General features: G+C 40.5%; 1 protein-coding gene across 1 annotated transcript in view; it reads right to left on the reverse strand.

Moving 5' to 3' along the window:
• Nucleotides 1-26,283, reverse strand: part of RBKS (ribokinase) — a 66,493-nt gene that overhangs the window by 6,808 nt on the left and 33,402 nt on the right. The window contains exons 6-7 of the mRNA XM_082755570.1: nucleotides 21,807-21,898; nucleotides 11,911-12,099 (exon numbers count right to left, since the gene is read on the reverse strand). Coding sequence (XP_082611696.1) covers nucleotides 11,911-12,099; nucleotides 21,807-21,898 — 281 coding nt within the window. The remainder of the gene's footprint in view (nucleotides 1-11,910; nucleotides 12,100-21,806; nucleotides 21,899-26,283) is intronic.

Raw genomic sequence — 26,283 nt, forward strand, 5'->3', positions numbered from 1 at the left:
TGTGCTGATGCTCGTATAAACTCCTTTCAACTCCAGATAGCATTCATGGGAGGTGACAAAGTTCTTCGTTACACGAGGCAGTAAGCGCACCGAACCGGGATCCTCAGCTCTGCCCTGACAGCAGCGGCTCCGTGTTGCTGACCCTGTGAGGTTCCCACCAACCCGGCAGTTCACCACCGCTCGGACTCCTACACACCACAGTGTTTCGGATATTTTGGCGAGGACCCTTTCTATCCAGGATACACTTCTGTGTAGGGTTTCAGTTTAAGCCTCAGTTAAGCTTTTGCCTTGGTGCCTGCTTCTTCCTTGGTCTCACAGCTGAGCTATGATCTGTGACCTCCTTTCATTTGAACTGGAAGTTTGCACCTAACAGAGAAACTCAAAAACAGCAAAGGAAACCCTCCACGAACGTTGTTTTTTTTTTTTTTTCCTTTTTCTCAAGTACATATAGGAAGCTTATGACATATAAAACACAGCGCTGCGAAACTCTCCTTACACGTCAGCTCAATCCAAGTCTCCCCAGTGGCACTCTCGCAAAGAACAGCATACACAGCAAGACGTGTCAACAACAGGGACGCACGCAGGCGCTGCTGCTGACGGGAAGGAGACGGGCTTTCGGCTGAACGTGCTGCAGGAGCTGTCGGTACCTTTCCCGAAGCTGGAGCTCAGCACTCAATACAGCAGCTCCCCGGGACGCAGGTCGATTCGTAGCTCTCCAGCTGGTTTGTCAAGCCTCGGCAACGCGCGGCTGCTCTCCTGCTCTCATCACGAGCTCCATTTACATCACTTCCTTGAGAAGCGCTTCCCTCCCTTCATTATCCACACCACGCTCGTGCCAGCTTGTAATTTCCGCCCAACAAAGCTGACGCTTAGGTGTTAATTCACCAATTTCAGTTAATGAGCACCTGGAACCAGAGCCCAAGCCCTGCCCAGAGCACATCACATCGCTCTGATAGCACGCTGCACAGACTGGCGGTGGGTTTCCCCACCGAGCTCCCCAGCTAGGAGAGAACCGGCCACATTGCCACCAGCTGTGTCACCCAGTGTCACATCAGGGACTGGCGGGCCCTGGGGACCCCACAACCTAACAGCCGGGTCAGACAGGGGAAATCTTGCTGGGCATTTCACTAGCCACATGAGTGTTTTTTTTTTCTCTCAAACTGAGGGAAAATGCCAAAAGTCCCGTAGTGATCCCATGTAATCTGACGAGATGCACTCAGAATGACACAACTGCCATCTCGCCTGGAATTGATCAAAAAAACATTCTTTTTTTGCACGAAAGCTCCATATGCTCGAGTGCCTCTTTCAAAACCACAGTATCTAGCCTTTGTTGGCTGGCCACTGCTCCCGCCTACCTCTGAACTACATATCCTGGAAAAAAAAAAACAAACCCAAAACTTCAGGAGGTTTTTTGTCTGAGCTCACTCTCGCATTGTCCCCTTGCCAGCTCCCCACATTCTTTTTCCTACCGAGTTTGCCTGAGCTTTTTGATGAGCTCTCTAGTTGCATCTCCCCTCTGGAAGTTCAGCAAGATGTGCCCCACAAGCCAGAGCTGCTGCTCTGCTCCCTGCTATCCACTCTGCTGTCCTGCACGTGCGGGGCATGAGGGCAGAAAACGGGGCTCCCCGCTCGCTCATGGCCTTCAGCAGTAGGTTCCCTGTAAAGGAACCTCTGCTGGGTCTTTCCTGTAACACATGGGTCTTTCCAACAAATGTACCGCCCCCTTAACAGGTTCAGCAACAAACTCTTAGATACCAGGAACGAGGCACACACTTCCAGAGACTTTCCTTACCTTTTCCCTGTGTTTCTGTATCTGTTTCTACTTTCAAAATAATAGAAATAACCCGCCTTAGAGCCCTTTTGGCTGGTGACAAATGTTGCTGCCAGAATTTGGGAATCTGCTTTTCTACAGCTGAGTTGTTCTAGAGCAGCTGAGTTTGTATCTAGATGTCTATCTACACACAAGAAAACTCAAAACAAAACCCTGAGGGCAGTGACAAAATCATTATGGCCAACTGAAAACTGTCCATTAAACACATTACCATAGGTTACTGCCATCAGTCACCAAAACTTATGTTTTTAGCTTCCTTTCATTTGCCTAGCTGAAGCTCTACCATGCATTCTGGCCCCAGGACAGGGTACAAAGGATTGATTCCTTTACCCTTGATAAGAAACAAACCCGGCATTTTCTGTGGTTAGAATTTGCAAAAGCAAGAAGCCCGATTTCCTCATTATTCTCATTTCTCTGTTCTTGTTCTTTTGAAAACCTAATTATGCAATATCACTAATCCAACGCAAACCTTTATGGTTTATGGAGTGACCAAAATTACTTTCAAGAGAAAAAAAAAACAACTGTTGGGGGAAATCAGGTCTTTGGTCAGTATGAACATTGCTGCAATTGGCACTTCTGGGTAACTAAGTAGGCCGGGGGCTCTGGAGGCAGATTTGTCTTCCCTCTCATGACAGTCAGAGCCAACGTGGACAAACTGCGAAGATGAGGAGTTGATGTCCTACAACCAGGATAATATCTGGTTGTGCAGCTCTAAAGAAGACAAGGAGGAGTGCGACATTTGTAGATTAACCGTAAATGCGAGAGGTAAAAACTGATGAGTCGTTATGCCAAGAATATGCTGCACTATTACACAGTGGTTCACATTTTCAACTTCCTACAGCACAGGCCAGAAAAAGATACTTGGGAAGGTGACGCTCTGGATGTGCCAGAAGCGCCAGCTTCCAGCAGCTATTTTTAACTGCAGGAATTTAATTAGAAAGGATGGCTGCACACGGTTGGTCTTCCTTCCTCTCCATTCTTTGTGCAGATCAGATAGCCCGGTGTGTGCCATTACAATGGACAATGTCTCGTGTGCTGGTGTTGACGGCACAGTGTCTGCGCTGAGCACAAGGTGACCTGCATGGCCAGGACTGAATTTTCCTGAGAACATCCTTTCGGTGGAGACCCCGTCTTGGCTTCACCATGAAGACAAGGAGAGGAGAGCAAATCAAGAAAAGGGATGTGGCGCGTTCTGCTGCGATGTTTTTGACTTGTCTTACAAGCCATAGCTAGCCCGAGAGAAGCAGCAGCAGATTTCCTAATCAGTTCTCAACCCGTATAAATTATACCACTGCTTCGTTTATGAAAGCAGCCCAGAAGTGAGATGGCACAAAGACAGCTTCAAGACATTTTGGAATTCAGCTCCCTCAGCCCTCATCAGAATGTAATCTCGGGCCCAAAGTTCTGATGCTGTGTGCTTCCTGCCTTCCGGCCCCCACAACAAATGTTTGGGTTGGTGCACAACTGCTGCCAGTATCCCTACTTTTTCTTTTCCAGACTCTCCAGTGGGTTAACCTCCATACTGGAGTATTTCTCAATATGACAGCAGTGGAGCCAGAGCACCTGTCCAGAGTATTTTGCCACAACCCCCTTCAGCCTCTTCAAGAAGCATCCGATGCAAAGCAGCTAGTGTGCACTTTCTCATTTATGTGCACATCCACGATGACATCCAGTTCTAGCAACGAGACAGATGATATCCTGACAACATTTTTTTTCTCCAGGGCTGATTTCCTTTGAAGAGAAGCACAGACAAGAAGTTACGGTTTTATCAAGGGAAGCAGGGTCGCATGCCACGGCCCGGCCAGTCCCTGTGTGCTTTTGTTCCCCATCTACAAAACCGAGGTAAGAATAGTACTTGACCTTGTGCTGCGAGTACAGAAGTAGCAAACAATGTCAGGTGCTTAGCAACTTCATGTAGATGTGCACATGCATACTGAACACATCTGTAGGACCCAGTGGGACAAGATGTGATGACCTGCTACTGATGGTGTGTTCCTTGGCAGCAAAACCAAGTAATTTTTGGTATCACTACAGTAACTGAGACAGAAATTCAGTTTTACTATGGGGTTTTTGTTGCCTGGCACCCTGCAATCTTAGAAAACTAAATATTGGTTTTAATCTTCTTTTCTAGTCTACATCTTCATTAAGTATCCCCTTGTAATTTAAAGCAATTTGTGGCAAATGCTAATACTGCTTTGGGCCCACTTCTCCCTGTCAGCTGTATCTCTGTTAAATTATGCATTTCCATCTGGAAGGAAAACCATACAGGACTGTAGGCTCCTCCACTTAGAGTCAGGAATGGAGAGGGATTTAATTAGATGCTCCGTGGTTGAGAAAAGGACTAGAGCAAAGCCTGGGTGGTCTGTGGAATCTTCCACTGGAAAACAAGGCTGCAAATTGCTCGGTACAAGCCTGCTTCTGTTTGCTCATTTTGTTTACATTGTTTGTACTTACAGATTAAAATAGACAGTTACTAGGCAGATAAACAGGGTTTCCTCCCATGACAATGCTGTGTAGATGTTCAGTGAGCAGCATGGGACAATATATGTTGGTGCTTCATTTTTGGCTATGGCATCCCAACTCCTTACGTAACTTGAAGCAAAACGATTTTTAGCCAGTGCTCCACAGCACCTAATTGCTAATGTTTCCAGTCTCATCCTTCCCATCTGTAAAATGGGGATAAGAAAGCCTTCTCTCACTGGGAAAGAGAGAGCATCCAGCTTGCAAAAGGAATAGCTCTCCACCTCCTACTTGGCAGCCAAGGCCGATGGACCCAACACACGCAGTTCCTCTTTTCACCGGACACCTATACACACTTAGGCCACCGACCAAGTCTTCAAAAGCTGAAGTGTGCTTAGAAGGCCTGAATCAGAAGCAGAAAATTGTGATGAGCCAAGCAACTCTCATCTACACTTAACTGTGAGTCAACTCAAATGTAGTGATTTCAGTCATGTGCCCTTTCACAGTTCAGCTGAACTTCAGAACATAATAGATGCAGCTTTAAATAGATTTACAGTTCAGATTGCTGATTTGAGTGTCTGGCAGATTAATTTATTCCTCATGGTTTTTCTGTTCCAAAATTCAATGGATTCCATATTTGTAAACGAGGGAATGCAGAGGACTAAGTCAGAAAGTGGGCTATGACTGGAACCAGGCTTATTTATTAACCTATTTTGGTTGCACGTTAAAGAAAGGAAGCTATTATGCTGTTGGTTTGTGGGATGCTAATGGGCACTCTGGGCATAATTACCCTGTGTTGGTGCGTGAATAAACCCCACTGATAGATAAGTTTTTCACCCAAAAGTAACTTTTTCCTTGAAAAGGGAAGATAAAGAAAAAAGAAAGAAAGAGAAAGACGAGGGAAAATGAAGAGGGAAAAGATGAAAAAGAAAAAAGAATGAGAAGAAAGAGAAAGAGAAAGAGAAAGAGAAAGAGAAAGAAAAAGAAAAAGAAAAAGAAAAAGAAAAAGAAAAAGAAAAAGAAAAAGAAAAAGAAAAAGAAAAAGAAAAAGAAAAAGAAAAAAAAAAGAAAGAGAAAGAGAAAAAGAAAAAGAAAGAGAAAAAGAAAAAAAAAGAAAAGAGAAAAAAAAAGAAGAAAGAAAAAAAGACCTTGCCCTTTATGGCCACTTTACTCCTTCATACCACATCTTTGGGTAGGAAGAGGTTAAACGCCCAACAACATTTTTCTCTTCTTAGCAAGTTGCAGAACTGTACATCAGACACATTGTCTGCCAAATGCTTCATTTACTACCAGCTGCATTTTTACTTTGTTGAGAGATAGCTGAAATAAAATCACTGTTCTTTGTGCAAACGGCATGCTAAATAATGTATGGCTACAAGATTATTAAATAGCAAAGGCATTTGATAATATTAGAGTCAACCACAAGTCCCACTTCTGCTGATGCACAGAATTTTGAGTAATTAGTCATTGCACGGAGTGTTGTATTTATATCCCCTTGAGCCTCAGACGTTAGGCCACAAAGTCAGGAGACAAAGAATTGCTGTTATTGGGAGGACTGTTTTGGATTTATTTATATTCTAAGGCTTTATTTCAGTGTCCACTTCACTCCTCTGGCTCAGGCTTCCTCCAAACCAGAAGATACAGCTAAGTCAGAGAATTTTAGTGTAAACCATATTTTTACAGACAAGACCTCGCAACTTCAAGCAAAAGAACTTCAATGAGCTTGCAAAGCCCCCAGAGAAGCACAAGTGGCCTGAGGTTAAATGACAAGGCTGGGAAAAAGGCCTCCTAGGTTCTGTCCTGATCTCTAACAGACTCCTCATGGTTTACATGCAATGCATTAATAGCAGCTCCAATTTATGGATAGATAAATTGGGATACAAAGAAGACAAGTAACTCTTCCAAGGATTTACAGCAAGTCTTTGGCAGAGCCCTGCAACTCTTACTCAGTCCTTTGTTCAAATCGCTAAACCACACTGCCTTCTTTAGACCACAATTACTGCACAGGCCCGAATACTGTGACATATCTAAAATTACATAGCTGTACGCTTATATGAGGCTCTTTTAAAATAAAGATTGTATAACATCTTCAGAGTTCAACATAAAGCTGCTCAGTGAGCACTCTGCTTCTCGAAGACAGCCTTTTTAATCCTCTCGCATCATAAAAGAGCCAGATCTAATTCATTGTAATAAGAAATCAGACAGAAACTTAATAGCATTTGAACATAAAACATCTGATGACAAATTCACGTTGTAGCAATGAGTCCTCCTTTTGGAGCACTGACATGAAAAAGTAATCGTAGCATTTACGATTATGACAAACAACGTGTATCATCCAGCTCTGAGAATGCTGTACAGAGAAGGACTGTACAGGATGAATTATACACCCGTGTCAAATTTCAGGCACAACTGAGTAGATTAAACTGTGAATTTTATCACGTCTCATAAATGTGCTCTCTGTTTATAAGCATGTCACCTCAACCTGGATCTCCTCAGCTTTTCGCAGTAGGTTGTGCACCCTCTGTACCTGAAAGGCACGGCCAGACAGGGAAGATGCTGGTAGTACAAGAAATTTCAAGGTTGTGCTTAGAAACACTGAGAAGTTAAACATCCCAAGTTCTTGACGAGATTTAAGAGACAGCATGGACTTGCTGTGATTGCCAGGGCACCACTGTGAAAAGTGATTCCAAATTTTCATCTAAATATTGTGCGCACAAGCGTCTCCATCTGCCTGTACAGAGAATACATCTATGCCGAAGCCAGATCCACAGATTCCTTATCTTTGGATTGTAAGCATGCAAATGCAGGACTTTTGTGCACACACCTGCATGTGCAGACCTAGAGGCTGAGCAGAAGCCGATGAAGAGATCTTAAGCAGAGCAACTGCACTGTGTTTATAAAGACAGGATGGGATGGAAATTACGAAGTCACCCCAACTGATACAAGCACGTATGGATGTTATTCAGCTTCTTGATCCAAACTGGGATCTGGAGCAAGCCAAGGGTTACAAAAAGAAACCCTGGAGTGCTTTCCTCCTCAGAGTGACCTCAGTGCTGCAACCTGGAAATGCGGACTGGCACGGGCAGCTCTGCAGTCCAAGAACACCCCATTTCCACTAATGCCTTGCACAGGAGACATCCATCCTGTGCCAACCCTGAGGATTGAAGCATGAATCCTAGACGGGAGACCCACCTTCACTTGCAGGGAGCAATCAGAGAGAAAAGCAAAGCCGTGAGCCCCTGGGTGCTGCCCCAGAGAGCGCAGCCCCCGGCCACGGGCTGCCTTACCTCCTGAGGAGGCCCGGCATGGCCGACCCTCTGCAGCCCACAAGCCGAGTGCTCGGGGCTCCAAGATGTCCCGATAGCCTTCCCCAGTCCCACCTGCATGTGCCAGGCTCGAGCTGGGCCTCTGCTCCTCCAGGGAGTGTGGCAACCTGGCAGCACCTCGGTGGCTCAGCTCCATCCCCAGCCACCACCTGAAGAGCTGGGCTTGGCAAGATCCCATCGTGCTGTTTCGCTAAGATGGAAGGGAACTAATCTCAGTGCTGGCCGAATGCCAGCTTGGGGTAATTACATTCTTCTGACAAATTTTTCTTGGCAGTTTCAATGGAATATAATTAGTAAATGTAAATAGATGTAAATAGTGCTGTAAATTACACTTTGCGTGATTGTCAGGAGCAGAGGGGGCTCGCAGGGGTGAAGGGGCAGGAGGAGCGGAGCAGCGCTCCCCAGCAGGGCACTGCCGGGACACGCTGCTGAGGGTTACGGGAGCAGCAGATGTCCCGATGCAGGTTCATCGTGTGCTTCATCACACAGATCATCCGCTTCACCTCAAGTACCGCTCCGCCCCAGCGGTGTTTGGTCATGTCCCACAGCTGTGCCTGCACGCAGCTGCCACGCTCCACCACAGCTGTGCTCGTGCTCCGGCAGCAAGCCGCTGGGTGCCCGGTGTTACTGATTTCCATGAAATGCTTATCAAATTTGTGAATGGTTTGTAAAACCTGCTGCTACCGACTGAAGAAGAAGCGTCATATAAGTGGAATTACATAATTCTCTTTCACGGCTATTTTAATGCAGCTTCATGTACCTAATTTCACATAAAGTAGAAATAGCTTCTACCAAAAATACACGCGTATTTTTAACTTCATGTAGTCAAGTAGATTTTAGAGCAACTATATAAAGTAATGAAAATAGATTCTAATGTATGCTTTCGGTTTCTTATGTTATCTATATATTATTACATGTTATGTGTCAAGTCTCTTACGTATTTAATCTGTTTCAAATACAAATTGATATTGCTAATGGGCTTAATCAAGTATTTCTTTCATACAGAAAATTTGAGGATCATTTTTCAATAATTCACTTATTTTTATTTTTCTTCAAAATTTGCAAATATAAATAGCTAGCAGAAGCCAGTAAAATGAAGGGAAAGTTTATTTTCCTAACAAAAGCTTGTTGCACTATTGAGCTATAACAGGAGAAACAGATGTTTCAGCTTTACAATACCATGTCTTGCAAAACTTCCTTCTAAACGACTATTCGTGCTCTACATGTTTTGGACTGTGCATGGAGAGCTCTGCTAACAGTCCTGGGAAGCATTGCATACGTTAGTAAAGCCCACATTAAGATAATTAGTGCTAAAAAAAATCAACAAGCCCCCCTTTTTTTTTTTTTTTTTTTTTTTTCCTTTATAGTATTGATTTAGTGTGGGTGAGAAATGCCAGATTTTCAATCTCGAAGATTCATGTTCCACCACAGAGCGGGAGATGGAGCCAGCTTTTCCCAGTGTTCTGCCAATAAACTCTTGGATTAACCATCTCACAGGCTAGAAGAAATATTCGAGCTCTATGGTCTATTGATGCTTAGTCTCTTTGACAAACCTATGAACATAGAAATAGGAGGCACACTACCTGCAACAAGAAATCCAAATTCTTTATCTTTGGGGCTGTACCTACCTAAATATTTTCTCACAAAAGAAAAAAATTCAAAATTTCAATTGACAAAATAATCAGGACTGAAAATAAGCTGCAAAGATGACTCTGCCAGTGGCAGTATCTATGGGAAACTTTCTACGGTAGAATAGGCCTTTGTGGTTCATTCTGTATCTTATATATATATATATATCCTCTAAATTGCAAACTCCACTTTAATGCATACTGTTTTCATAAGGGCTACGTAACCTTTTGCAAATCCTATGATGGGTTTTGTACATCATTTAACTCCTCGTCTGACAGTAACTTTACCTTCTGCAAATCCAAGCAATGACAATATGGATATAATTAGACATAGAATCAGATGTGATTCAATTATGGCTGCTTAAAAAATTACTGCCTGATCCCTCAAGATGCTGAAGGCAGGGCTGTTTAAGGTAGCAATTTTTGTTTTGGGCTAAATGGTAGGCTAAGAGCATGTGCATGACCAGCTGACTACTCTTTAGATGGGTATTTATTTGCTACCTTACGGCTCGAGCTTATTCCCCTGGGAAAGGATCCACTGCAGACATGCATATGAGAAGAGCAATGTGTCCTACTCAAACGTTTAGTATTTATTTCAGTTATAGAGCTATCCAGGTTAGCTGAGGATGACATTATTTTGTTTGGTATTCAGAAGGGCTGCTTTAAAAGCACTTGCTTTCAGGCGAAGTGATAATCAGTCTAAGCAGTGTAAGACTTTTATAATGGAAGGCCAACACATCTTTTTTCATTCAGTCTGCAAGAGTAAACTGAGCACAGCTGTTTTACTGAAAACAACCCACTGGTATTTAAGTAGATTAACAAAATTAACTGTGAAAATCTTCTGCTATATGAAAGCCAATAACCTGTTGGCCACAAGGAGGCAGGGCAAGGATTCAGTAAACTCAAAGAAATTGCTTTTACTTAAAAAAAAAAAAAAAGAGAGAGAGAGAGAGGAAAAAAAAAAAAAAAAAAAAAAAAAAAAGAGGAGCATTAAATTAGTTCAGTCATGAAACTCTGAACTGCTAGGCAAGATAAAAAGCACTTTTCAGCCACAGTGTGTGGTTTCAGTATTGCTGTTTTAATCCAACAGCAGCAAATATCTTAAGATATCAAACAATAGTTGATCTGGCAGTAATTTTCTGCTTCTTTTGAAGAAGCAGATCACACATGCTTTTTCTTCATCACTTCTGTGTGATGTACACTAAAAAGAAAGACTCATACACTGAGCTCTGACAGGGTGGATTTACCAACTCTGAGCAAGAAGCCATACGGCCAAGTTTGCAAGGTGTTGCTCCCAAGCCAATAAATCCTAAAGCCTTTCACTCTCTTGGCAGGTCTATTTCTGGGCCAAAAGCAGCCAGAGGCGGGTAGGTGTTTGTAGTCCCCTACAAAGTAAGTGCCTTATGCGCAGTACAGTACGGTGATGCCTCCCTTAACCAGAGCTTTAGTACATTCCAAAATCAGCACTAACTTCTAAAAGACGAAAGGGGCAAAGGAGAAGAGTAAAGCCACAGTATGCCTGTTTCAGGGTTAAACTGAAAAGGATTAAATAAATTTAACAGTGCAACAAAGCCTTCCACAGTATCAACACATCACAGTCCGGATCTATCAGTGACTTCCTGTTTGAGAAGAGACTTTACTCCTAGCTCTGCCACTGCGCTACCAAGATAGGTGATTTCAGTCCCCTGTACCTCTTGCCTCTGTTTCCTCATCTTTTAAGCTGTTGCTTTCCTCCTTTGCAAAGCAGTATGAGGTCCATGGATAAAAAACCATGCTACAAGAACTAGTTATTATTAATGTAATTCAGATATGGAATGCACCAGATGGTAAAATCTCCAGGATTTTAATGAACTATTGTAACAGAACATATGTAATATGACGTTATTGTAACAGGCATTTAAATGTATAGTTAGTACATACAACGTGACCTGCTCTGCTCTCAGTAACTCCACTGGAATTATTTTGGATTTATGTCAGATAATACTAGGAACACAAAATAGCCCCATATGTGCAATGTGGTAAGGTTTTCATAGCAATACAATCTTAACTATTGCCTGTCCTGTTCTTCCTTTTTGCTGGGGATACCCTAATGGCAAATAATAAAATGTCTCTGAGCAAGTATTCCTCACCTACCACCATAAAACAGTTAAGTCATGAAGCAGCAAGAACTGTTTGGTTTTATACTATATTCTGTAAAAATCATGTCTTTGAAGCACCTTATGCTAGATTGGTAAGTAATTCATACTTGTGTCAGAAGAGCCAAACATTCGGTTTCAGGCTGCGAGGGAAGGAATATCTCCTTTCTCCCACAGCACTGGAGTTCTGGACATCATGAATTATATGACTGGGCAAAGGTGAAAAAACAGGACTGCAGTTCAAGCCACTGGCATCACACATTACAGTCAGAGACAGGTACTGACTTCAGTAAAGAGGAAAATGGAGATATTATCAGTATGTATAATAATTCTAGCACATCTACAATACAGACTATAAAATTCAAGTGAACTGACATTTAATATATGAGAGGCTGGAAGCAAGATATCAATTTCACATCATAAATTAGCCTTTGTACTAGTGCCCAAAGATTTGGCTGATTACTCATTGCTTTCCCTTAGTGCTTAAGCAGTCTTTTCCAAAGCAAGACAGTTAAACCACAAAAACGTACCGTAGTGTCCACAGCTCTGACCTTCCCAGCAGGAACGTGCTTTGGAATGGGTTCTTCTACTGATATCATCACGCAGCCTTCTGCTCCAAGAGTAACAACTACAAGCTTACACCCTCTTTCTAACAGCATGCGTCCCACCTTTCCAGCATCTTCAAGGTTGCCAACTGGGATGCCCGTTAAAATTTCTGCCTGGAAAATAACCCACGCAAATGAAAATCATAATGTGACAGCATTCATTTTTGGACAACAGTTGCATCTGAAAACAGCATTTAATATCATTTAAAAAATGTGTATTATGGGATGATCATGAAACTACTTCCTATGCTGATATTCAGCTATGTCATGCTCCTGGTTTGAAATCAGCGTGTACTTCAGGCACAGCAGAATAACAGAGAGCAGCCTAGGCAGAGACACAGGAGGCATGGGTTCTGTTCCAGCTTCTACAACTTGCTTGGCATGCTACCTTGAATAAATCACGTTTCTCCCGCATGCCTCAGTTTCTTCATCTGTGAAATGGACACCATGACATAGCCTTAGCAAAAGCATTTTGCTGTCTAATGTGAAAAATGCTACATGGCAACTCAGTCACCATTCTTGGGGGATATTTGTCACTAAATAAGAAATCTTTTTTTTAAAATTCTCAGGGCTCAGCTAGTGAGAAATCACTAGGGAAAGTCTCTTTAAGGAAAAAAAAAAAACAAAATTGCTCAACTTTGACCACTGTATTTACTTTAATATGTATTTTTAGATAAGAATACCTAAAAGTTATCTGAAATTCTCTTTAGGCAAAGGCCCATTCCAAGATTATTATATATTTGTGTTATGGACATGTCCATAGGCCTCTGTCAGGGCTGAGACTCTTTTGTGTTGGCTCTGTACAAACACAGATAAACTCTTTGTCTAACAGATGGTGACCTTAAGTCAACTTCTCCCAGTTGGCTCTTAAAATCAATCTCTTCTAGTTCCACCCAACTAAGAGCAAAATTTCCCAAAAATCTGCAGTGAAGGCTCCAGAATAAAACATCCTTTTCTTCACCTCGTACATTTTCTCGATGGCATCCCATTTTCCAATGTCATGCACTACTTCTTTTGGCAAAGGGTGAAGGGAGGAGGACAAGAATGGAACAGGAAGAAAGGAAGAAAAAATACAGTGAGTTTTATCTGAAACAGCCTAGCAGGCAGTACTCCTCCTGCCTACTAGACTATGCCTTCAATTTTAAGTAAACTGGCACATTATATATTGCTGTCTTTCCTAAATCTTATCCTGCTTGCTTGAGAAGAGGGAAGTCCTACTTTATCTTGCACTACAATGCTGCTGGTTCCTGAGAAAGGGAGTCTGAAGTGTTTTCAGATAATCGCCTATTAACTGGGCAAAACTTCCCCAGTCTTGGGCTTTATTTTCAGTGAACAACTTTGGAAACTTTTCACCAGCTCCGTGTCCTGACCTTGCTGCGTGGACAGCTCAGCTTCCCGGGAAGCAGCTGCTGGCATATTTTAAACCACCTTGCTCTGCGTTGCAGAAGCTTGAAATCGGTGCACATATTTCTTGCCCAAATGGACTAGAAACCGTGGAGGTTGAACAACTGCCCCCTGATGTACGGGGCCATGCCTGTCATGTAAGGAGAGGCCGGGCAGACAGCTGGGGACAGGAACTACTACAGCCATCCCAAGCAAGCCGCCCCCAGTTGTGAGTCAGAGGCCTCACAGCTTGCCACTGTCATTTCCTGTGTTTCAGCCTGACCCAGAACAGAGAAGCCACCCTTAGGCTCTGAAGGGCCAGCGTATGCCAGTACGCGGCTTAGGCTTTATATTATCATGAACAGAGTGCTTACTGGTTTTAATTTTCAAACTTAGAGGATCGAGGCCCGCAGTCCCTACTGAGACAAGCACACAGGCCTTTTCGGGAGCTGTCGGTCTGATAGCTCCGAGGCAGAACGCGCTGTGGCGGGACTTGGTGGGTAAACTCATGCTGCAGGGTCAAGGTGTGGTAACACGTAGGCACAATCTAAAACTACTTCTTTTAAACCACACTGAGCCCAGGCAAGAATACAATAAGCTTTAGATTATGAGTAGGGAACTAAACGTACCCCATTTTCTTCTTGGCATGTCACCACACTGCTCAAATTCTCTTGCAGTAGGAACTGTTTTGGCAAATTAAATCTATTTCAGTTTTTAAAAGGGTATAAAAGTATTTTCACATAAGAGAATTTGTTTCCAAAAACATCTCACACAATTTTTTAAATAAATCTTCCTGCAAGGTTTGCAAGGAAACAGTACACTAATAGTGGCTTTGGAAGGACTAGATAATAAATAGTATTAATATACGTATACTCTATTCTAATACCTAAGTGTCTAAAACATCTGTGTCTTTTTTTGAATGTTAAGATCTCTGGAGCAAGAACTGTGTGTTCCTGTATTCACAACACCTAGCACAAGAATAAAAAGTCATTAACAAAGTGCACACACAAATCCTTGAATGAAACTGGCCAAATGAATTTCTAATGTACTTCACAATGGGCAGTAGTTCCAAACTTTCTACACAGGGTGCAAAGTCTTCAGGAAAAAAAAAAAAAAGTGAATTTGGTCATGGAAAAGAAATAGTCAATCTCATTTGGGTTTACTTAGCTGGTATTTACACTTCTCTACGCTCGTGAGCAAGATAAATGAAGTACTTGAATATAATATTCTCCCTAATGAAACACACATTCTGTCTGCTTAGTAGCAATGTTGTACCCTCTTTGTGACAGCAGTATCCCAAGCCAACAGGATTTTTTGGCTGTGCAGTGAAAGGGTTGTTTTGGGGCTGACACGTGAAAGGTTTTGCAGAAATCTTTCTGTCTTTATCCTGTTTATACCAATAAACAAATTTATTTTGAACCAGACAGAGTCTGTATAAAAGTAGATCGTCAGCTGCTTGAAACCATTATCATCTAAGTCATCTACGGCAGGATGGTAAAACTCAAAAACACTGGAACAAGCTGGAAGAACCATAAAAGCAGCAGAAGCCAGACAGATTCTGTGCCAATAATTAGAGATTGCGGTAAATGTCAACTGATGTTAAATACTGTGGTGAGCTTTTAAGTTCCTCCCTTCAGTAGAATCTTATTTAAAAAACAAACAAACTGTGGTACAATTGAAGGAAATAACTAATAGTTATGTAAAGAAAAAATTAAATAACAATACTAAAAGCTCAGTGTGGACATTTGCCATAGTACTGTACAAAAGAACAGCAAATTAAGAAATTTATTTTTTCTGTAGCTAGTCTCACAAAACTCCTCAGTTAAATGGCCCTAAAAGCAAGAGGACATTCCACAAACCTGCTGTCAGAAAAAAAAAAAACTTTGACAGTTATTACATAGTTAATCTACAGAGAGTTTTCTTAATTTCATTTACACAAGTAGAAGAAAAATTTAACCGAAGCCTTTACATTTAACTGTTACAAAGGTTCTTGGCCATGCTCCTCATTATTCTTCGTTAACTCTCCTTGTCTCTTCGGGCTGTGGAGTCTAGTCACAGTAAGCTGACACAAACCAGCCCTGCTACAGAAAAAAATGGTGCTGCTTTCCTTTCCACTCCTGTCCACATGGCTCATTCTCTTCTGCCAGCACAGCTATTTGTGTGGCCAGGAAATAAAGTGGATTGCAAGGCAGGACTGTGTTAAAATTAACCCCAAAGTAAAATAAGATAAAATAAAACAATCGACTCCTTTCAACGGCAGCACTAGTTTACACTGGTTAAAAGTGATAATGAAACTATGATATGAACCTCTGCCAAGCGTTCCTAACAGTGGTGCATTGGGGGCCACCTGTGGCTTACGCAGCCGCTTTCAGGGAGAAGTGCTGGATCTTCCACTTGGCATTCGTGAGACCAAATCTTTAGCACAGCCTAGTTTTGGGATCCCTGGCAGAAGTAAGACACTGACATACTACAGCAAATCCAGTGGGAGGCCAGCAAGACAGTTGGGGGCCAGCACACAGGACATATGAGAAGAAGCTGGGAGACATGGGTCTGTTCAGCCTCAAGAACCTCCAGCGAAGGGGAGGGCTAATTGCTGGCTACAACTACTTAATGGGTGGATGGAGAGAAGAGGAAGCCACCCTTCCTGAAGCTGCAAAGGGATAAGACTACACACAAGTGGCACAAGTGGGAAATTCCAATATTAGGAAAAACTTCCTCACCACCAGGGTGATGCAGTACTAGAGCAGGTGCCCAGAATGGGTCATAGGTTCCCCATCCTTGGTGATTCAAAACTTGACTGGACAAAGCCCTGCTTCACCAGCGTGCTGGACTAGAGATCTCCAGATGTCTGTTCTGACCTCCTGTGATCCTCAACACATATAAACCGTTGAGATGGCAAGAAATGTTAATTCTCTGGGGAGCAATCCATCTTTTTCTTTAGTGTCCACATGGCACCTAGCACGATACAACTTTGCAAACATTGCCAGGTACTACTGGAACAGAAACAATAAATAAGAATAGGGAAACCGCCACTTTTTAAAGCTCACTCGTCTAAAACTACATACAACAATTTAAAATATTTTTAATTTTTAGTATTTAAACACAGTAAGCCAGTTGGCTTCAAGCTTGGCTTGTACCTTAAGAGATTTCTTTGAAAATGCCAGAACAAGAACTTGATCTCATTTATTCTAACACATGAAGAGTCCCAACGAAGTAGTGAGACAGATTTGGTGTGTAAGCAAGATCAGGCCACAAGCCAAGCTAATTCCAGTTGTTTCAAATTATAATTTTTTTACATACATACATGCCAAAAAACTTATGCTAGAATAATTAAAAACTGATTGAAATTAATTGGCTTGAAGCTATTCCCTCCCCTCCCAAAAGTAACATCTTTCATTTTACACTAAATATGGGAGATTTCATAGTTTCCAGAAACTGATAAAATAGGGTTTAGAACAAAGTTGGAATTCAAATTAAAATATACTGTGAATTACTAGCAACTTCTGTGTAATGAAGAAATAATAGCTTTCCTTTACTTAAAACAGAAAAGGCAAACACATGAAATGTTCTGGAATAGTTTAATTTTAAAGGACCTATTTTTGTTTTGACTAGTAGAGATATCAATGATTATTTTCTTAATAAATACTATCCCTATTATTAACCTCTCTATATTAATAAGTAGTATTTTAAATGTCCTAAACTGATACATTTTTATAAGCTTGATATTCTCTGGCCCTTGTAGAAGTCAGTGCTGCCTACTGATTTTGGATATATTAACAAGAATTCCCATTATTAGTATTTCTTCCAGAAATTATTTAACCTCAACTAATAGACAATAGCACTTAAAAAGAAACAATAGGACCCTATTATTCTTTTGTATTATTTTTACGTATCTTGCAGCTTCATTTAACAAAATTTGCAATGAATTTATATTTAGATGTACTTTCTACCATCAAAACACCAAAGTATTCTGTTAGCATTTAATTAAATCTTTGCTAGGGCTTTCTTATTTAGATCAGAAGTCAGATACCCATTTTACATTAGGAAGAAAACAGTTCCCAGTGTTGCATTCAAAATAGCTCGGCACACTAAATCATTTGCTGCAACCATTTAGGAGTTTTCCTTCTCCTGAAGGGCTCTTTCGTATTCTTTGAACGGAGAAGCAGCTGTTCTTCAAAACATTTAGGACCAAATTCAAATTGCTGACATGCAATATATTTTGGTTCCTAACCTGCAGGGCTATGTAATTGCACGCACACACTAAAAAAGAAAAACAACACATGAACTGTATTGACATTGTGGTTGTGCCTAGAGCCATACTACAGCAAGGAAGCACACAAATACATGGGAAAAAAAAATGGTAAGTACTCTGAAGAGCTCGTCTTGTGCAGGGTTGTCTCTTTTTCAACATTTATAGATGACTGAGAAGAACAACCATTGGTTTTCACTTAGATGACATTGGATACATTTATTTTTCATTAGAAGAATTAAGGGAATGGAGAACTAGCACATTCCTGCACAAACCTCAGGGATTAGGCTGTGCTGCATCTGGGAATTAACAAACTAGTCTCAACAAGCTTGATCTTTCTGGGAAAAGATAAAACTGAACTACAGGCTAAGCAAAGAAAGAACTGATAACCTTGCAAGATTTGTTCTGAGTTTTTGTGTTCATGAACCACATAAAAAGAAAGCAGTGTCAGACATAAAAAAAAAAATATTATTGCAACAAGCAAGAGTGAAAAGAACAGCTTGTGAAGAGCCTCCTAGACAAACTAATGGTAGATAATTCACTGATAGTGTAATTTTGTTTGCTTCTCTCTAGCACATAAATCCATAAGAACAAGCTGTGCTGTTATACCAGATACTGCATGGGATTTCATTAAATCCTAAAGCATTTAATGAAGAACAAAGTGTGATGCATTTGATACTTACATGTTTAGGACCTGAAATCCCATGATTGCCTGAAAGTATAGCTGGCATTTTTAAACTTTTATTCTGTGACAAAAGAATCGCAAATTAAAGCTGCTGACCTATGTGGAAGTAGACAACAGAAATTTCTGACTCAGTAATAATTCAGCTAATCACAAGGACTATCCCCTTTTACTCATCTTCAGCAACACAAACACTCCACACAGTCTATGAAATGTCTGAAGCTGAATGGCTAGCTTTCTGTTCTGCAGCTAACATAATCTTCTGTTACAAACATATCATTCACATGATATCCACAAAGTACAGGGCTTAATCATTTAAAGGTATTTCTTGATGAACATGAAAGATAGGGGCATTTAGATAAAAATATGTGATAAATACGTGTAAATTTAAGTGCATAAGAAAGCCATACCAAGCAACAATAAGAATCAGTGTAAATTTAATCTTGTCTTAGCACGTATGTCTGTGTTATAAAGTAATGTTTTAAAAACAGCTGACCGGAATAGCTCTAAAGAATTCATCTTTAAACCTGAGAAAATTAAGAGCTATTTATAGGGCTTATTAAAGATGAAGTAGAAATAAGCTATTTGTTTTCTGATAGTACCTAAAAATACCAAATAAAAAAAGGGCATCCAAAAGGGGTAAGGCTCAAACATAACTAGGGCTTTGGCTAGAAGGAAGTTACTTGAGACTTTGAGAGGGAAAATGGAGCTGGAACCAATGATTGCAGGAGAGCAGCTGTAAGCAGTATATTTGATAAATTTGGCCACAGAGAATTGAAACCAAACCAAACCAAAAACAAATGCCAAATCTACAAAATAAGAAGGGCCACAGTAGGTCAGAGCAAAGGTCTATCTTATCCAATTCCTCTTTTCTGACTGTGACTGCTAGCAGATACTGAAGGAAAGAAAAGAAAGGTATAACAACCTTTTCCCAGTACATGTTCTGGACCAAGAAGTAACTATTAGTTACTTCTTGATTTAAGAAGACAAAGGAAATGCAGATGTAATTGGCTGAATGGATAAAATTAATGTATTTTGAAAGAAAAATCAACATTTTTTTAAGATTTGTGGGATTAACTTATTGCTTTTAAATGCCATGTAGAGATGTGACTAGTAACCTTTATTTGGGTATGTAAACATTTATCTCTATATAAAACTTCTCAAGTGCATACATTACAGTGATTTGAAATTAAAGAAAGTCATGAAAGAAAACAGAAAACAGATGGCACATGAATATATAACAATTACTAAAAGAAAAAAAAATCAGTCTTGTGACATAAGAAAAACAAATGCTTCATTTTTCCTCTTTTCTCAGCAAAAAGAAAGGAAAAATGGCAATAGTTCATCCCTGAACATCAATTCAATAATAAATCAGACATGGAGAGGATGAAGTCAAACATAATTGATTATTAAAAGTCATGGTAATGTAATTGATTTCATTGTAAAATCTGAAAAGGTTACTGTTAAAAGCAAAGGTAAATGTGCAATTATGTGCAATTCTGTGTTCTCAGAATATATTGTAGAAGTCCCACAGCCGGTCTGCGCTCCTGTGATATGGTTGGCAAGAATTTTCATAGGTGTACCATTTCCATAAATTCAGAAGAGAGAAACCTCCTCAACAGTAGAGAGCGTATTTCTGTACCTGCCTGTGCACAAAGTGATCCCAGACATCTGCAAATGGTAATTACTTTTTAAAAGAAAATAGCAGAAAAGAATGCAAACTGTACCCCCAACTCTGCAGGTGAGTACAAAGGTGGATGAGCAAGCAGGGATCTATTATAATTATACACCTGTATTTCTTGTTCTCCAAATAGAAGTAATTTTCTTTTCTCCATGTGGTGGTAATAATACACACTGGCTCCAGCAAGCTAAACTTCTCAAAGAATGTCTCTTTCAAGACTGTCCTCTAGCAATAACAAAGGGAAAACTTTAACATGTGTGTTGCAAAGAGCAATGAGAGAAAAGTCAGGAATAGACGAGTAATGAAAAACAAAGTTTTGTTTCTAACATATGGGGGTAAGTTTTCTCAGGGAAAAAAAAAAAAAAAAGTAAAGTAACTAGTGACATTATGAAAAAAGCAAACAACGAATGACATTTACTAAATCGGTGGGAGAGTATGGGTGTTCTCAGCCCCACATGTGTGCCATAGCACCATTTAGCCAATGCAGGGGCATAGTCCAGGCATAAGTGTTTTCTGAAAGCTTGAAGAAAACACCATATGGGTGTCCTGAAAAAGAATAAATACTTTGCCTTATCATTCTCACCATCACATATAATTGAATTCCGATGGCTGTTCGCGTCTAAGCCACAACTGCTATTGCTGCCAGTTATACTGGAAACTTTGCCTTCCAGAGACCTGAGACCACAGCATCTCCCACCTTGTAGGAAAACAGCTATTCTGCTAATTCCTGAACACTCTGGGGTATGAGAAATTGGAGACACGTACTGAACTGTTCCAGAATAAAAATCAGATGTCAATTTGGGTTACTTAAGCGCTTAAATGCTACATGACTCATGAACTGAGGACTTCTGATATAGTTTGAAATGAGTTCTAATGGAAACTTCAAAAGAGGGTAACTGAGCCTTGACAGACATTGTCATCAGACAAAAAACCAACCAAACAAACAAACAAAAAAACAGAAAAAAAAAACAACAGAGAAAACAGGGCCACACTTTTCTCTTAGCTCTGTACCCTCCTCCTCACCCACAGGTATCATGCTCATTGCAGAAATGTTTGCTGGAGATAACTTGAAATATGATCAGGGCATGGCTTCTATCTACTATGTTGCTTCTCACACATTCCTGTTTATATAAAGAGAGAGTGAGAGGAAGGAACACAGCATGCATAATGCTAATAAATAGGAAATTCAAACGAAGGCCTTATGAGCAGAGCTTAATTTGTCTCTTGTGACAAAAATAATTTGCTTTGGGAGAAATAACACACTTGAATTAGAGAAGAGAGGGAAAGGAGGGAAAAAAGAGAAGAGAAAACATTCAGTTGAAGGGCCAGAGAAACAGATTCTCTGCAAACAGATCTGACAGAAAGAGGCATACGAAGCTGCTATTTACCATCAAGTGCAGCATGCGTGCATCACCTCCTGGCAAGCGAGTTTCAAACTGTCAGAACACTGTGGCTAGCGCGTTCCTGCTAATCATATCAAGGGACCGCAGAACAAGGACAAGGATCTATTTTAATATTTACCACTCAGTCCTAGCGTTTTAGAAGTGTCCTTTTATGGGTTTGTTTTACTCATCTACTTGTAAGGAAGGCCAGATACAACTTTCCCGCTGGAAATGATTAATTTAATTTTGAGTGCAATCTAAAGGAATACTCCTCTTTGCTCGCTATGTCAGGGATTAAACTTGTCACCTCCGAAAGGTCTATGGGAGAGGAGCACGGCTTAGTTTTTCTGCTCCCTATGCCACATATGTCACATTCTGAGAACAGAATCCCTCTGAAATTTTACTGCTTAAAACTCCTTCTTTAGTGCAACATATCATCATTACCTCAGTTTCATTGCAGCAGAAGACATCAGAATGAGTATAGAATTGTGGATCCAGGTCAGCAAGGGCTGGAGCTGGATTAAATAAAGTCTTTACTGAAAAAAAAAAAAAAAAAGAAAAAAAAAAAGGTCTAAATTTCTAGTATTTTAGATTCATTGGCCATCACCTGAAACATCAATGTGGCTAGTATCTTCCAAGATTGCATTCGCAGCCCCCAGAGTTTAGGATTAAGCACAAATGTCTCTCATTTTCTGTCTTCCCTTTATAGACTGCTAAACGTTTTGTTTATTATATTAAAATTCCTATCTAATTAATGTGCAATCACCTGACACGATGTGAACATGACAGAAGAATAACAGGAAAAATAAGCAAGACATTATTAATTAAAAAAATACCAAGGAAAAAAATCTTAAGTATATACAATTTGTTTAACTAATGATACTTCTTGCAAGATTTTAATAAGTATTACAGGAATGGATTTATTTCTAGAACTTTTTCTGTGTTGTTATCTGCATTCTGTACATGAAGAAACACGGGTATAGAGTAATGAAGGACATGTCCAGACAAGGATTTAAACATGCTTTTTAACGTGTTACCTAACTTGTTCAAACTGCCACACTGTAAAACTCCAGTGTAGACACGGTGCTGTATATTTTTAATGTTACCTGGCAGAGCTAAACCTTAACTTAAGACGTAGTAGAATAAGTTAGTTAACTAACTTGAAACTGTAGCCTAAGGCCCTGTGCAACAGGAGGAAAGGTTTGTCATGAGGACAGAGTATAAGTGACTTACTCACTGTTCACACAGGAAGTCTGCAGATTTGGTTTCTCATTTTGCCAATTGTATGATTAATATTTCTGTGTCTTAACCACAAGACCATCGTTTTCATATAATGCATACTCTCTTACTTTAGAAATACTCCTTTATAGTAAGTGATCAAATCTTCCAATTTGGATTCCTAAATTTTCAGTCCTAAATGCCTCTTTAGAACTTAAGTTATAGCACCAAGTAGTAGTTATAGTTTCAGACACCCTGAACACTTCCCAATCCCACTTAACTCCCTAAAGAGAAAGATGTTCAGAGGCTTCTGACACCTCTGTACCAAGAAGTTTAGAGAAGTTTAGAACTTTATCATGCCTCTCTACCTGTCTTGTTAAAAAGAGTCTTATTAAAGCAACAAAGGCATTTATTCAGAAGTCAGAAAATGCCAGAATTAGGATTTCCAGTAAAATCTTAATTTGGCTCCCTTATATTATTACAATACGGTATGTATTATAATAAACTCTTTAATTATATGACCACATACCACTGAAAAACAGCATGTGATCACATAATTAAAGACTGCAACATAATACATATGCAGAAAGGAGACACATTAAGGTTTCACAGGCAACCTTAACTCTTGCATTTCCTATTTTCTGAATTGCAACCCTAATAAAGTTTGTTGGTTTTTTTTTGGAACATAAATATTTAAGGTATACTTTCCTGGGTAAACAAACAAACGAAAGAACCAGCACATGCTGAAAAACAAAATCAGTTCTCTGGCATCATACTGACATATACGTGGGTCATGAACAGCACTGGCAATGCTCCAGCTTGGGCTTTAAGTAATGCAGACTCATCATGAACAGGGTGAAATACGTTGCTATTATTTCACTCCCGTATTTAATATCTGCTGAGCAGGAGGGAGATGGAGGAACCCCAAGATTGTCCTTCAGTCTGTGAAGAAGAGTAGGGCTTGTGAACAGGGTAATCTGCTTGGTCCCACTTAGGAACACCAAATTATTTTCTACCCAATTTCCTTTTTGTCATTTGCCAGGATCCATTCTCCTCACCTACTTTCCATTCTTTATGTACCCTTGCATAAGCACTATGCAATAATAATAATATGCAATAAGTAACCTTTTTCACTCAATCTTCATCACACGTCTTTACTCTCACATGCCTTCTTTTTCCCCACTTCCAGTACCCGCAGTGCTAGTCTCCCTACCTCTATCTCCATATTCCTATCTCTATTCAGCGAATCCTATTCATTGATCCTCTGTGGTTCCCCTTTCAGTTTCTCTTGTTTCTTCCCCTGCCATCCCAAAACATCAAGCAAATTCCTCTTGTGCTTCCCTTGTCTGAAATTTACTCTTCCTCCACACCATTCCAGCCCAGCTTTGTCTCTTCTGCATTCAAACCAAGCAAGCTTCTGCTCTGCATGTCCTTGGCCTATAAGCAATCTGTACGAGTATAAAAGAAGTCAGTTGCTTGAAACCAGAGTCAGGAACTACACTGAAAGTCATGCTATCCAAGTGGGCAACTCCCTGTGTGGACAGACTCTCAGGGGAAGCTAGCTGGGAAGCTCTAAATATTTTCTCAAATCTTTGTTATGTGAAAAGTAGCAGATAACCCAGGTAGCACATGACCCAGGCAGACTTCCATACTGTTGTGGAGGCTTATCTTTAAAAGAAATCTCCCTTGGTATCAAGTCTCAAGTAAGTTTTAAAGTAGCCAGTATACACATTTTAAAAGTGTGTAGAGTGGGAGGCATTTTTCCATGGCCTGGTTTCTGCAACCACTATGCTTTGGCAGAAATTTTACAAATAATTTAACCACAGAAAAACAGCTGGTATGAAAAACTGCAACCCAACATTAAAAAGTTGAAGCACATGAAAAATAGATCCTTTACTTGCAAGTGACATGCAGCCTTACTAGCTGAGGCTGCTTCCAGCCCTGGTTATGATACATTTCCATTTTTCCCTTCAATATTAACAGGCTGGAGTTATTAGACGTCTTTTCTAGAGTCTGGCTTTACAGAAACTGAAAACTGCTTTACAGACTTCAATATACAGTAACATTTTGCCCATCTATGAAATGTCCCTCCTCTTGGAAGCAACCACAGCTTCACAGCATGCAGCCCTTTTTTAAAAAAAAAGAATTTTCCAGTCAGATTTCCACTACAGTTTATACCCACTTAATATAATTCACAACCCTTTCTTCCTTCTTTGCTTTTCTTCCCCTCGAGACTGTCACAAGATCTTTAATAATAATCAGTGCCACAGTAAGAGGATGTCAGGAGACGAGATGTCTCCATCTCTAGCTTACAGACCCAGGTGATGTTCACTGAATAGAAGCAAAGGGGTTTTGCTTGTGCATCCACATTCTTTCTCCATCTTCTTGTTTATTTCTTTCAGTGAGGATGAAGAAAAACAAGCAAAAAAGAAAACTTGAAACAGTGGTTTGAGGCATCTGGGTATGCATCTGTTGAACAAAAATAGTCTAGTGCACATCCTAACATCCAGTACTGCATTATACATGAGCGGATTGCGGGCTAAAAGAAGGGAAATTGCACTAACAATTTACAGTTGGCTAAGGATAGATCTTTACAGTGCTACAAACTCAGCTGTTTACTTAAATCTGACTGCACATGACATGTGAACATGTGTAGCCTGTTGCTTTAAAGCAGAAGCAACTAAAACTCTCCTGACATGAGAGCTGCACAATGATAGCAGGCTGACAGCACAGAACTATAGCTGGCCCATACTTACTACAAAGCCTCCTCAATATGCTGTGCTCTCTGCAGTTGCTAAATGCTTGCATGCCTCTTCTGTGTATCAGGTTTGGATTTCTTGTCACAGGCTGGCATTTTGCCGTAAGAGGATGACAAAAAAGTGAAGCAACTGTACCAAAACTATGCACGGAGTTAGAAGTAGACAAAGTAAGTCATGGGTATTGACTCATGACTCAACTATATTCCATTAGTCACTAGATAAAGAATGCTTTTATCCCTTTTCATAAAAATGTAATGAAAAAAACATAACGAGCTTCATTTCCCCCTCCACATACATATTTTAAGCATCTCAGGTGCTAGCTACTCAGTTAACTGAAGTTTTTAATTTTTATTTAGATTTGTATGAATCCAGTTTTGACATTTCAAACAGAAGGCAAAATATTTTTCCCCATGCACACAGTTCTGTTTGTAAAGCTTAGGACTATTACCACTTACAGAGCAGCTCGCTCTCAGCCCTGCATCTAACATAACTGCTTAAATCAGCATAAACTACATGAAAACAATGCATAAAGTCCTGCTACACCTCATGTCTTCACTAGTGCATGAACACTAGCGATCACAACAGGTGCACAACAGTGGACCAGCAGAGGACAGTCGAACCAACAAGCCCAAGGTGCTACGATCTGCTGGAGCAAGCCTGGGCCCAGCTGCAAGGAACCAGTTAGTTCTGACCCCAGCTCCATCCCTGACCTGCTGCACAACTGACCATGCTATGAGCTGTCCCCTCCCAGTCTTATCTTCTGGATAGATGAGAACAATGTATTTTTAAACTCATACGGATGCCTCACTTGCATAATTATTTACTTAGCGTTGTTCAAATACTGTGGTAATTGTGCTCGAGTAACTGAAAGCATTACAGGCACTTAAACAAGTAAAACATCACATCAGGAGTGAAACCCCATCCTGTTCAAGCAAAATCCAGCT

Source organism: Aythya marila (assembly GCF_965140915.1).
Source record: "Aythya marila genome assembly, chromosome: 3".
Taxonomy (NCBI): Eukaryota; Metazoa; Chordata; class Aves; order Anseriformes; family Anatidae; genus Aythya; species Aythya marila.